This window comes from Sinocyclocheilus rhinocerous, unplaced genomic scaffold (genome assembly GCF_001515625.1).
Source record: "Sinocyclocheilus rhinocerous isolate Xijiao unplaced genomic scaffold, SAMN03320098_v1.1 scaffold988, whole genome shotgun sequence".
Classification (NCBI taxonomy): domain Eukaryota; kingdom Metazoa; phylum Chordata; class Actinopteri; order Cypriniformes; family Cyprinidae; genus Sinocyclocheilus; species Sinocyclocheilus rhinocerous.
The window spans coordinates 2165162-2180088 of record NW_015650363.1 but is presented as its reverse complement, the minus strand read 5'-3'; the positions used below and the strand labels follow the sequence as shown (position 1 = coordinate 2180088).

The window sequence follows — 14927 nt, the reverse complement described above, 5'->3', positions numbered from 1 at the left end:
CAGTGCTTTTTACAGTATAGTGTCCCCGTCACTATACTAGGGCGTTAGGACCCACAGAGACCACAGGGTGAGCACCCCCTGCTGGCCTTACTAACACCTCTTCCAGCTGCAACCTAGTTTTCCCAGGAGGTCTCCCATCCAGGTACTGACCAGGCTCAGCCCTGCTTAGCTTCATTGGGCAACCAGTCTTGGGCTACAGGGTGATATGGCTGCCATATCACAAGAACAATTTTTACAAATGTTATCTAATGAGAACTTTCACAAATCTTTACTCTGTAAAGATTTTTATTGATAGGTGTTAGCCATAAGATTGTTTTGTTACATCCATGGCATGCCCAATGTAGTTGTTTTTAATTGCTAAAACTTTAATTCTCGTTAGCAGGTCCTCAACCCAAGCACATGCTCTACACTTCACCACAATGGTAACCCCCCAAAAACACTAACATGCCAGAAACACTTTTAAATCCAAACATAAAAGAACATTAACCAGTCTCCCAATTGTATCATCTTGATTTAAAAAAATACTTAAAATAACCTTTTATTTCAACATTTACTCTCCCTATCCAGCCCTGTGCAAAGCATGATGGGAAGGGGAAATCCTGTTCTTAGTTACACAACTAAAATAATTTATGTACTCTCAGCTCAAATGAATTAAGTAAAGTGGTTGAAAAGAATTGTGTTGGATTAACTTCATTTACTTAAGTAAATTGAACAAGTATCAGATGTTATTTTGGCCAACTTAATTGAAACATGTTCTTTCAAAATGAAAATATTGAGTTAAGCTAAAACGCAACTCTTTCATGTCAGTTTAACATAATGCAATTGTTTGAATGAGAAACCTAAAACAATGGTGCTAAATGAAATTTTTTTTTTTAAATAAACTGAAATGTATCATTTTTTTTGAGTGTATGCTGTTAAATGCATTGACAGAATTGACTGCCTGCATCTTCTGCAAGTCTGTGCAGTTATTTTTTTTTTTTAATTTTTATCTAATTTTTGTTTTAGAGGTGGCTCTTTAAGGGGGGTTAATTTAGAGACTACATTTCTCAAGGGAACTTATCCGGCTGACGACATTAGCGTGCTATGCTTTAGTGTGCTAACACAGAGACTGTCAGCATGATAAAACCCTGTCTGAGAGCTCTCTAAATTCCTCACCATTACAGCACAGCTTCTGTACTCATCAGAGGAGCACTATTGTAACACATTCATTGCCTTCAACAATAAATTTCAAGAGTTACTGTCTGATCTCAAATAGCCAGCTGTGTCCCCATTATTTTGCATAATCTATAGGTCTTTCTTTTGTGGAGACTGTGATAGGCTAAATACTGGCACAAAACTGTTGCTGAATTTGTTGAATATCCTTTAATGTGTTGAAGAGTTTTTAATTGTTGGTGTTTGTACTCAACAGATGTTTTGCACATCCTTAGTTTTCCCATTTAAAATTTTAAAGTATGTGGTAACAATATATTTATACAACACTAGGATGTCAGCAATAGCTGTTGGGATTCACCATATGCGGACAGATTTTGTGAGAATCCTTTCTTGTTGGTATTATCGTAGTTTGAAAATGGAATGAAGGCTTTATCAGCTGGCAGAGGGATGGACATGTTTATTTGGTGATGGAGAGAGAGGAAAATTATCACTTAAGTGTTTTTGGGATTTCTTCGAACGTTCAAGGCGAAGGGCGATCCACAAATCATTTTCATTTCCGTCAACCTGATTGGAAATTTGATTGCTGTCGCTGGCTACGAAATGCTGCGTTCTAAAATGGGGACAGCAGCATGAAATCATCCAAGCATTTTATCTAGGTTTCACACCTACCTGTTGGCCATTCCCGGCTTGATTACATTTACATTTAAGACATTGATTACGGCACAGTATGCACCTCTGTCGTCATCGTACTGATGGTGAAAGTTATTGCTGTGCCGCACTTAGCATGAGGGTGAATATGTACCAGGGGTGGGCAGTATGATCGGAATCTTATATAGTTTTATATCATGGTAACTGCATAAATCACAATATATTTAATTTTGCAGAAATTAAATGTAAATGTAAAAAACCTAAGACTACTTGCAAAAAAAAAATTTTTTATTGTATTTTTTTTTATTAGAAATTATATTATTGACATACAATTTTTTCACAAAAATTCTATTAAATATTCCTCTTTAATGACAGGAAATTAATCTGATCAGTGTCACAAATTTGAATATTTGGTTCATGACTTGCAGTATCTGAAATATTTCTTATTTTATATAATTTCTTTGTTAAATTTTTTCAAGTAATTTTATTTATTTATTAAATAAAAATTTTAATTCTAAATTGTCAATGTGGAATCCAATGTACATTACATTTACTAATGCCTAATACATACAGTTAGTCATTTTAGTGCTTCAACTTAAACTTATTATCTTAAACTAAAAATCTTACATCGCTGTATGAATAGTTTTATATCATAGTAATGGCATAAATGACAATATACTTATTTTTTCAGGAAATTAAATGTAAGTGTAAAAGTCCAAGACTACTAGTTAAATGCTTCTATTTTGTTTTTTTGTTTTTTTTTCAATTAGAAATTATTGACACAATTTTTCACAAAAATTCAATTGAATGTAAGAATGTATTACTATTTGGTGTGTCCCTCTTTTACTTTAACGACAGCAAAATGAATATCAAGTCAAGTCACCTTTATTTTTATAGTGCTTTATACAATACAGATTGTTTCAAAGCAGCTTCACAGTATTAAACCGTAGAAGAATCAAAAATGAGACAAATCCAAATGCTATTGAATCTTAACTCTGCTGATCCGTGTCACAAATTAGCATATTTGATTCGTGATTTAGTGCAGAAATGTAAATATTTCTTATTCATTTTATATAATTTCTTTTTTTGTGTTATTTTTATATATTTACAGGTTTAAATACAATTTTAAATTCTATATAGTCAGTGTAGACGCCAGTATACATTAAGTAATATAAATAATGTATAACTTTTCTGTAATCTGTTTTGAATTGTGCAAGCATCTCATAATATTTCTTTAACTTATTTTGGACGTTCCACTCTGTATTTTCAAATTCCATGTTTCTCTCGAATAGCATGTAAATAGTGTAACGGTCCTGCCCAGTCATAATCCATGTGGATATTTCTTGCATCACGCTGTTCATGCCGTCATACTGCCCGACCCTAACATGTACTTATTTATTCATTGATTTGTTCATTGCATTTATGTAAGCCAGTGTAGTCTAAGCACCAAGGCCGATGTGCAGCCCAGTCTCTCATGCCATATCGCTCCTGCAGGCTCCATAGGCTCAGCAGATCCAGTTTAAATATTTAAGTTGTGGAGATGACAGACCATTAGCATGCTGTTCAAACTCTCTTGGGTGTTTGTGTATGTATTTACATGCGTGCCACGGGAAATTGGAGTCAGAGACCACTGGAATGAGGCAAACCACGGGCTCACCAAACACTATTAACTCTCCTTCAGCTGTGCAGCTGCTAAGTACGTGCGACAGGGAATCCAAATAAAGTTAACATGTTTGTTTTTAACTTATCAAACCGAGTAAAAACCCAGCTCCGTTTCACTCAGCTAACCCATCCAGAGAGGGAACTGCGGACAAATATTATTGAACAATGGAAAACGGAACAAACTGGGAAGGCCGATAAGATATTCATTTAATGTATTTCACATTTCATCGCATACGTGTCAGGCATTGAAATGTTGTCGCGTCTCAAGGGTGAGTCTCAAATGGCGACAGAGCAATATAAATGTAAAACCTGAGACGCTTTTCTAGGGGAGTCTCTTGAGATCGTTCATTTTTGGTTCCTTCCTTTGGGAGCAGCATTTCTATGGTGTAGCATTAAAAGGGATAGGTCTCCAAAAAATGAAAATTCCGTCGTTATTTGTTGGCCCTCATGTTATTCCAAAACTTTATGACTTTCTTCTTCGGAACACAAAAGAAGATATTTTGGAGCAGTGTTTCCCGCAGAACCTTCCCACAGACTGGGATGGACCTTGGAAGAAAATATTGTATATTTTATATTTAAATGCATTAATCTGGTGTACTTTGGGGAAAATGAAGATCCCCAACCACTTTTTAGTAACCTATTTGAACAGAGTGAAGTCTATTCATTGACTTGTACCTGGATTTTAAAGTGGACTCAAACCTCTTTTTAGTTGTGATAGTGTCTCAGTCCACATCACTTTTACACTGGTGTTTTTAGAAAGCCAAACAATTAAAAAAATAATTAATTAATAATAATAATAATTATTATTATTATTATTTTATCCAGTAATATATTACCATAGTAATAAAACTGCACTGTAAAATAAATGTAAATGAAAAAAATGAATATTTCATAATACATATAATTATTTTACTTTACAGTAGTAAAATTAGTTTATCTTGATTTCTTCTTTTGCAAGAGTTAAACCCTCAAGTTTTATTTTGCTGTAAAACGGCAGTATCTTTGAAAACAGTTTTACAAATGCATCTCTTTACAAATCCAGTGAATTGATCCATCCACAGAAAGTATGTGAGCAGATGGAGTTTAGTTTGATTTAGTGCGAACCGAGCCACTCAGAGATGGTTGAAAACAGCGGATCATGAGCTGCTTGCATGTAAGAACACAGTGCCATGTGAAGAATTTTTATTTTTGGGTGAACTAATAATTAACCATTGGCTACAATTTTTATCTGCAGCTGTAACCAAACCACACTTCAACAAGCTAACTTTTACTTTTTTTTTGACCTAGCAAGAAGATGTCGACTAAACTGATAGTTTACTTTCTGCAAATTAGCGGACTCTACATTCATAGTTGTGAGTGTGGTCTATGAGCAAGGTGAGCCATCAACGCTCTAGAGGTGCTGTCATGTCAGTGTGCAGACGCGCGGTGTGAGTAGACTTGACAGTTGCCGCGGGGCCCGGAGGCTCCAGGCAAAGGCAAACTACTCTTACACTGTTCCAACATATCAACAACTCTGGAGATTTTACCCTTCTGCTTATAAAACAACCCATCGGTCATTTCCTGGGTTCAATTAAAGCTCCACGAGTCTGGAAATTCATTATAGGCCAGTCAGCCACCATTCAAATAATGACCAAAATAATAATCAAACTTTGTGTGAGTGGCAATTTTTTTAACAACCAATTAAAGTTATATTTGTTTGTCAGAATGTGTTTACCAGGAACAATTTAGTTGTGTCCTATACAGAGTAAATCCAAGGTATTCTGATTAATCACAGATTTTATAAGGACTGAGATGATAATAAGAAGTAACATATCATAAATAATAGATTTGAGGAAATATGAAGTATTGACCTTGGCATTTTTAAATTATATAGAAAGAGTCCAAAATGGTCCAGTATGTAATCTCTACTAAACTAATTTGTTATGTCATTAAACAGATGCAGATGTGTTTGATTTGAGTAGATAATAGAAATTTTTTTTTTAATAAATGTGTGTAAATTAAATGCTATATCAAGTCTTAAAGGTGGGGTAAGCGATTTCTAGTAGCCAATGTTGACATTTGAAATCACCAAAACAAACACGCCCCTACCCCAAAAGGGTCTCGCCCCTATTTTGATAGCTCCGCCCCACACATATGTACGCAACCCAGGCAACGATTAGTTCTGTGAAACAAAGCAAAACCAATGTTACACCGTGTCTACACCGGACGTGAGTGGCGCGGCGCGACAAAATACTATGGAACTCATTATAATCTGTGATGCTGTCTACACCATACATATATATATACATATCTATGGTCTACACTGGATGTGGCGCGACACGACAAATCCCCAACAGAAAACTGCTGCTGCGTTCTATTCATGATGTATTGACACAAATTTCAAATGATTTTCAACGGTCGCTTGACTTTAGCTGTTGCGGTGTTTGTTTTGCTAGTTGGCCCGAATCAGTTTTCTAAAGCCTTTTTTAAAAATTGCTTACCCCACCTTTAAACCTGAAGCTTTTTGTCGCAGACTTGTAGGGGAAAAAGAGCTTGACGTGCCTTTTTATGATACGTTTAAAATTATATAAACTTCATTATTAATTTAATAGATGACTTTGGTCTGGATGGATGTCAGCTGTGGTCTTCTAATTATTGACCTCTATTCTAGGCACAATAAGGCAGCTAGTCAATAACACTGAATGTGCTGCATTTCAGCGGTTCAGAAATGAGGGACCTCACCAGAGTTGGAGACAGTGTAGCTCTCCTGCCTCCAGGAGCTTTCAACACAGCAGTAGATCATTTATCTTTCATGTTTCAACGTGGCCCGAACTATATTATGCAAAGGAAATGAGATCGGGCTACTTCTATTTCACGGTTTGTCAGCTTGAAAAGAATCGACTAATCGCTTTCATATGCACGCACCCTCATACATATGTACAGCTTGTATTTGCAGATACTGTACACTCGCGCAGCAGCCCTCACTTGCAGTGCCACTATGTCAGTAGGGGAAAAACTACATTCTCTTTATTGTTTTGACGTCTAATTATCCATGTCAATGTTTTTGTTTCAAATCATCAGTTATTGGGAAAATTGTAATTGTAAAATTAGATTTTGACTTTTGTCAACAATAATGAAAATAATCATTATAACGAAATAATTACTTAATTAAAACATGCTTTTGAAAAAATATGATGAGAACAAAATAGCACTTTAAGTTATTTAAAAAATGTTTAGAAGAAAAAAATCTTTATTTCTTTCTTTCTTTTAAATTAATTTCAACTTTTTGCTTTTGAATGGTCACATTAAAACCTTCAAATAATTTTTATTTTGTGTTTACCATTGTCCCAGATTCAGAAGAAAACTATGAAAATCCATTATAAAAATTAATTCTGTGATAATATACAGTACAAGGGTCAAGGGGACAACAATATCAGTGAAGAGCTTAATGAAATATGAAACGTGATGTCTGAAGACAAAAAAAACAATGTCTATTATCGCTTATGAGCAGAACATTTTATTGAGCATCTCTAAAGCATTATGTGTTCATTAAGTGCTTTTTAAAGACTGTATTTTGTTATTTCAAATGTATTTGGTTAAAATTAGATTTGTTAATTTTTTTGACATTTTGCGAGTCTGTCTTGAACACATTTTAAGCCATTTCAAAAACGTGTGAATACAATATGTCAAATATTAACTATGTTGATAGGACGTTTTCTTCAAAGTACAAAAACTATAGCCAAAACAGAAAACAGTGAAAAATGAACAGCGCATGGATCTGTGTTTGCGTGGGAAGTCTTGAGGGGGAATTACTGCAGCAGCTGTGTCTTCTGCGATTGCTCGTGGAGACTAATAGCTATTATTCACTAGCTTCTTTATTCAGACGAGCTAAAGAAAGCAGGATTAGACACTCATATCCATAACGGAGGCAAGCTGAGCAGACTGATAACAGTGATGCAGGCAGAACCTTTGGGTGAGCAGATCCATGTTGATCGAGCTCTCTGGTTGGCCAGGTTGCACGTGGACTCGTCTGGCTTCCGCAGGCAGGCATATACCTCGTTAAAGGGTTACTGTCACAGAATCCCATCTCACTCATAATTCTCTTATATCTACTGGGTGGGTGCTCTGTACTCTGGCAGGGAGCGGAGTGCTTTATTTTCAGCCGTTTTTTGATGTTTAATGCCTCTTAAGAGAGAAGGCAGCGCTGCTTATCTCTGCTTTTATTCCTCTGTACAATATGTAAGCCCTCTTAAACCCTTTTTAGATGAAGATAGATTGAATTCGGTAACATGTTTATTTTTTTTCTCAGCTGATTTTATTGTTCCTGGTAGTTACGTGCTTTACAACCTGTCATTCAGCAATGAATATAGGAGCCTAAATAGCCTAATAGCCTAAATAGGAGTGTAAATGAAGTGCAAACTGTTCCACCTGTGCGGCGCTGCTCTAACAGTCTTCTACGAGTACAGCTGTAGCCCCTTAGAGACTTATGGGATGTTCACACTGACAGTTGCTGTATCCGAAATCACATACTTTCATCTAACATGCTTTCATTCATCTAACATAAATTATTTGGTTACGCTTTATTTTAAGGTGTCCTTGTTTACTTGTTACAGTGTAATTATACAATTACATGCTGAGTAATATTAGCTAACAACATGTACGGTTTAGGGTTAGTTTCCTGTAATTATGCTAAATGTTAGCTTATTACTTATAACAATGAGAGTGAAGTGTTACCAATAATTTACTAATTATGTGATTAAAACAGATCATTCAACAGTGAGGAACAACTATCTTACAAATCAGGTTCAATGATACTATAATCCTGACTGATCCAGATAAACAGATAATAATTTTCATGTAATGACCATTGATCAATAAGTGTTTATTAAAATTCTTTAAATTCATTAATTTGATGTGAATTTGTCTAGACTATATATATATATATATATATTTATATATACAGGGTTTGAAATTAACACCCGCCAAATGCGGGTAAAAATCAACTGGCGGGTATATATATATTAGTGTATAAAAGATTAAGTGAGCAATATATGACCACAGTTCAATTTGCTATGAAATTTGTAACTAAATATGGGTAACGTCTTACAATAAGTTTTCATTTCTTAACATTAACTACATTAGTGAACATACCAATGAACAATACTTCTACAGCATTTATTATTAATAATGTAATTTTCTGTATTATAATTTTTTGAAAATCAAAAGTTGTTTCTGTTAACAATCGTTAATGAACTGTGAACGAACATGAACAAAGAATGAACATTTGTATTTTTATTTAACATTAACAAAACTTAATAAATCCTATTAGATATATTGCTCATAGTTGGTTCATGTTAACTAATGTATTAAAAATGTTAACATGACACCTTATTGTAAAGTGTTTTACCTAAATATCCAGTATCTTCTGTTAGTGATACATTTTAAATGTTTAATATTGACCGATGACTAATATGATATGGTATTGTGTATCCCTAATTTGGAAGACTGGTTTTTCTTTACTATATGCAACAAAAAATAAATCAAAATTGAGAGTTTCCAGCATTTCCATTAACATGAACAATAACGACCATTGGTGAGGCAACAAAGCAGCTTCCAGTTGTAAATGGACTTTGAATGAAAGAACTATCCCAAGATGAATCGGACCAAAATGTCTTTGTTGTCCGCTTGGGTCTTTGTCAGTTAACTACTTAATAAATGCATTGCTCTAGGCCCTTGGCTATTAAACAGAAAATTGCTTGATCATTAAGTTTGATGTGTTGGGGAAATTTCATCAGCTCCTGCTATAGCTCGTTATAAACCTGTTTGTGGAGTGCAGCATGCTGTCCCATCAGCCTGTGTAATAGATCATTGTGAGAGGGTGGCGGAGTCTGTCATTAGCCACCTGCTTGAGTCGTACTCTTTATGCGATCCTTGCTAACACCCTCCTCAGGCTCCTCCGTTATCCCATACCGGCATGACCTTTTAATGATGCTAATTTTGTTTTGGTTACAGGCTAACTCTCAAGATTTATATGTTGAGGAAACTTGAGTAGGCTTAGAGGTCTCTTGTCAACATGTACCACACTGATTTAAGGTGATATTAATGGCTGTCCTTTAAAAGAGTTCTTTGGAGGTGAAGCGTATAAAATATTTTCTCTTAGCCCATTTTAATGTGCAGAGAAAACTATAAGTAAGCCACCTGTGCACAGACTTCCTAAAGTGTGCTGCCGTGTACTCTGGTCAAGCCAGGGATTGGTGGAACACTTAAATCTCCAGTGATGTGAGTTTGAGGAGGGACTACCTGTTTGACTGAACACTGGCAGAGGGGAATGGGGTGAAAGGGATGGTTGGGGTCTTGAGAAAACGCATACTCTACCGTTTAGAAGTTTGAATTTTGGTATGATTTTTAATATTTTTTGAAAAGTCATATATACAGTGGTGTGAAAAAGTGTTGGCCCCCTTCCTGATTTCTTATTTTTTTGCATGTTTGTCACACTTTAATGTTTCAGATCATCAAACAAATTTAAATATTAGTCAAAGATAACACAAGTAAACACAACATGCAGTTTTTAAATGAAGGTTTTTATTATTAAAGGAAAACAAAATCCAAAACTACATGACCCTGTGTGAAGAAGTGTTTGCCCCCCTCTTAAAACTGCGGTTTATCACACCTGAGTTCAATTTCTCTAGCCACACCCAGGCCTGATTACTGCCACACCTGTTCGCAATCAAAAAATCTCTTAAATAGGACCTGCCTGACAAAGTGAAGTAGACCAAAAGATCCTCAAAAGCTAGACATCATGCCGAAATCCAAAGAAATTCAGAAACAAATGAGAAAGAAAGTAATTGAGATCTATCAGTCTGGAAAAGGTTATAAAGCCATTTCTAAAGCTTTGGGACTCCAGCGAACCACAGTGAGAGCCATTATTCACAAATGGCAAAAAAATGGCCACCCAGGAGTGGCCGGCCGACCAAAATTACCCCAAGAGCACAGCGACGACTCATCCAAGAGGTCACAAAAGACCCCACAACAACATCCAAAGAACTGCAGGCCTCACTTGCCTCAGTTAAGGTCAGTGTTCATGACTCCACCATAAGAAAGAGACTGGGCAAAAATGGTCTGCATGGCAGAGTTCCAAGACGAAAACCGCTGCTGAGCAAAAAGAACAAAGGCTCGTCTCAGTTTTGCCAGAAAACATCTTGATGATCCCCAAGACTTTTGGGAAAATACTCTGTGGACTGACGAGACAAAAGTTGAACTTTTTGGTCATGTGATGGCAAAGCTGAATTTTCAGCATCATTACTCCAGTCTTCAGTGTCACACGATCCTTCAGAAATCGTTCTAATATGTTGATTTGCTGCTCAAGAAACATATCTTCTTCAATCAATCTTGAAAACAAGATTGTGCTGCTTAATATTTTTTGTGGAAACAGTAGAAATAGAAAATTCTTGGAAATTATTAATCCTGAAGTCAAGGAAAAAGCACAAAAATGTTCCTCATATAAAATTTTAAAAATCCAGCAATAGTGAACCAGTGAAAATGTCTCAGATGCATTTGTTCAGAAGGTCTGAATCATTATTCCCATTTCATTTGGTGCCAGTAGTGGTGTGGAAACGACACACTTCTACATTTCATACTTAATAGCCCAGATCATGCTTTATTCATTTTTGTATGATAATGCAATTTTTCTCTGTTTTAGGTTCGCATCGAAACAGCCACAACTCTAAAGCTGGATATCCTTTCCTCTGAGTGATGCTAAGCCCGTCGTAGTTTACAGACTTTACAGCAGGGCTGGTCATTTGTCAGCTTTAATTGGATGCATTTAAGCACTCTTGTAATTATTTTGCCTATTAACCCCTAGCCATTCAACAACACCTGCTTGTTTGTTTGCATGGCTTCGAATGATTACTTTAATCACTTTCATCCTCATTCATCTGCATGTCAGGTAATCATGTGTATTTAAGAGCTCATTGCTTCTCGCCTCCAGTCATTAAACTTAACTCAGCCTTACCCGTTGATGACTTTGAGTTCAGAACTGAGCAGTTCTTACCGGTAAGATTGTTTTTTTTTTTTTTTTACATTTGGCATCATTGCATTTCATTTGTTGAGTTAAAGGTCTTCATTGACAACTCTTTCATTCCTTTTCAGTACTTGGAGTCTATTTTCGGCCTGTTGTTCCAGCTATTGCAACAGGTCAATGAATGCGACACCAAAATGCAAGTTCTCCACGTTATTTCCTGCGTCATCGAGAGAGTCAGCATCCAGGTGAGATTCAGCCCTGCCGAGAGGTCAAATGAAGTTATCTGAAGAGGGTTCAATCTTGATTCTCCGATCTAATGCTTTTCTAGATATTCCTCAGGCCTCTATTTGTTTTTGCACACTGAACGGCACATATTGATGGTCATGTCATTGCCAAACAATGCTGACTGAGCACAAGGCCATGACCTGCTTTGAAAATAACCTTTAGCTACTGCGTGAGCCTTGACTCGGAGCCATTTGATGAATGACATTTATTTTAGCCATGTTAGAATGCAAAGCTTGTGATTTAAGCTTCGTTCAGTCAAACATGCATAAATTACAGCCAGTCATACCGTGTGTACATTGAAAGCTTTCAGAAGTAACCTTCCGTGTCAACCTTTTGCAGCACAGGAGATATTTAATTCCCTATTGAATGATTTAGTGCTCCTCTATTGCCCTGTAGGAGCATATATTCAGCTTAAAGATTAGTCAAATGACCAGTATTAAATATGAAAGTGTTTTCATGCAGCACGTCCATCCATTTCTTTGGTTCATGCAGATGTGCTGTACCACCTTAGGAGAAAATGTATTCTCGTTTTGCATCATTGTGAGCTCAGAAATGTATCTTTTGACAAATCTTTTTTGTAAGATTTTTGTATTTTTATCTTTTTCACTACTTGTGCGATAATGGCTTTTCCATCATACTCTCTTTGATCTTTAACTGCTTTTTCATAAGTTCCTCATGCCAGAGCTTAGCTCGTTTTAGTCTTTTGTTAAAGCTTACGTCACTCATGGTATAAAATCTCAACTGGCTGTCCCATTGTAAAAGACCATGTGGAATGTTCTAGGCACAGGAGTTTGGAAGTCAATTCAAACCTTTGAGAGCGGTTTGTAATCTCTCTCTTAGTTTGCTCACATATTTACAGTTCTCTCTCAAAGAGTTAAAAATATTGTATAATGAGGAATCATGTTGTTCTTGATCTTTTGAGATAAGAGTTCCTTGTACTATGCCACATTCTGTAACTTTCAGAACTCTTGACTTCCTCCCGAGTCTAAAAATACCATTTGTTGAAATTTGTTGAGAAACAAAAATGTTTCATTCAGAATTTTTAACTTTTTGACATTAGGTCAACACAGATCATCCTCTTTACACATCAGTGATGCCTATTGTATGATCAGAAATAAAAAACCGGGCCAGTTCAGTCATGGGTGAGGTAAAGGAGAATGTTGGGTAGATACTGTTATTCCTAAACATCAGAAGCACCTGCAGCTCTGCATTTCCTTTTGAAGGATCTTAGCATTAGGAAGGTGCAGCATTTTGAGAAAAAAAGAGAAAGAGTTTCTTGTGAATACAGTCCCTGATCATTTCAGTCCGATACTGAGGGAAGCTTGTTTCTGCCTAAGAAACTGAAAAAGTCACACTGTGAGAAAGTCACGCTGTGAGATATAAAATAACAATTATAAGAAACAATAACAATTCAAATCTGATGAAGCCGTTTTAACCTAGAGTTAAAAAATTGTCAATTGCAACTTTATTTTTCCCGATTGCAATATCTGAAGTTGTAATTGTGAGAAATAAAGTTGCAATTAACTTTTAATTGTTCATTCAGCACATTTATTTTGCTCATTTCACATGGGATGTTGTTGTGTCTTAAAAGCACAGCAGTAAAAAAAAAACCTTTGTGATATGACATTTATGAAGCCCTAGTTTTGTAACTTGTAGCACAGACAGCCATTAAAACTATATTTAAAAGTTTAATTGGCAGTGTAATCAGTTTAATTCACAAAATGTTTTGCAGTTAATTTAGGGATGTTTCTTTTTTAATAATCGTAAAGCAAAGCACCAAGATATGCATATACTGTCATCAGTGATTGGTGCACAGTGGCAGTATGCTTTCGGCATATTTAAACTGTTTTCCTTTGAGCAGAAGAAAATGCTAATAAAGCACCAAAATGCTAGGAGCTTGACAGCAAAAAAAAACAAAAAAACACACAAATTGAATGTTTACTAAACTACTGCATCCAGTTACAATGAGAAAGTGCGGCGCATGCGCAACGCTGACCTCATACGTCATCCGCCCGGAGCTGTTTCCGTGTACAACTGTTGGCGCAAGTTAGATTAAATTTATTATTACAAAAACGCATCGATTCGCTACAGGAGGACTTTGTTCACCCCCTGGAGCTGTGTGAGACACTTTTTATTAAGGATGGGTGCTTTTTATTTAACTTCTTTTGGACTGATGCACTGCAACACCCGCTGACTGCCATTAAACAGCTTGAAAAATCAAAGACAATTTTTAATATAACTCCAGCTGGATTCGTCTGAAAGAAGAAAGTCATATACATCTAGGATGACTTGAGTGCGAGTAATTTATGGGCTAATTTTAATTTTTGGGTGAACTAACCCTTTAAGTATGTTAGAGATTAGGGCTGTGCAATTAATCGCATGCGATTGTCATATGCATCTCGTCAGTAAAGCCGGTTCTGTGATTAGTAGTAAATTTCCATCACCTTGCTTTCAGATGGAGCGGCATTTATTACACAGAGCTGCCGCTCCATCTGAAAGCAGGTGATGGAGATTTACTACTAATCACGGAACCGGCTTTACTGACGAGATGCGCATGACAATCGCATGCGATTAATTGCACAGCCCTATTAGAGATTTACATGTGAAGTAAATATCATTGAGAAGTCAACACTGGAAGCACTGAGTTTTACATTTGTATGTAAATATGATGTATTTTGATTACATTGTTCTGAATTTCATTGTTTCCCTGCTTGAGAAGCGTTCCAGCAGTAAAGGATGCTAATAGGAATTGAAGAATATAAAGTTTTAACACACCACTGCAAAAATAGACCGGGAGAGAGATGTGAGGGAGGATTTAGACAGAGATTCCAAATGTTATCTATAGGAATAATTCATGGAATATTTTTCATTAAATCAGGTACCAAATCGCAGAATAAATTGCAAGAGCAGCATAAAAATAAAAACCTGCAACAAAGACAGAAGTAGCTCTTGCCACAAAAGTTCTTGCGATAGTGACTGTTAGTATCATTTAAATAACAAACATAATTTTGTACTGACTGGGTACTGGGTAAAAATAATATTGTGATGATAGTGATGTTGTTGATGATAATAATACTACTTGTTATACTCGTTTTTTCTTACTATTATTATAATTTTTTCTTTATTTTTAAATGTATTTCTTTATATATTTGTTTAAGTTCATTAATAATTTATCGACCTG

At 35.8% G+C, this 14927-nt stretch overlaps 1 protein-coding gene across 1 annotated transcript in view; it reads left to right on the top strand.

Moving 5' to 3' along the window:
• ipo11 (importin 11) overlaps window positions 1–14927 on the top strand; it is a 174434-nt gene that overhangs the window by 84303 nt on the left and 75204 nt on the right. Inside the window, exons 18-20 of the mRNA XM_016516984.1 lie at window positions 11141–11174; window positions 11453–11493; window positions 11590–11706. Of these exons, the coding sequence (XP_016372470.1) occupies window positions 11141–11174; window positions 11453–11493; window positions 11590–11706 (192 nt within the window). The remainder of the gene's footprint in view (window positions 1–11140; window positions 11175–11452; window positions 11494–11589; window positions 11707–14927) is intronic.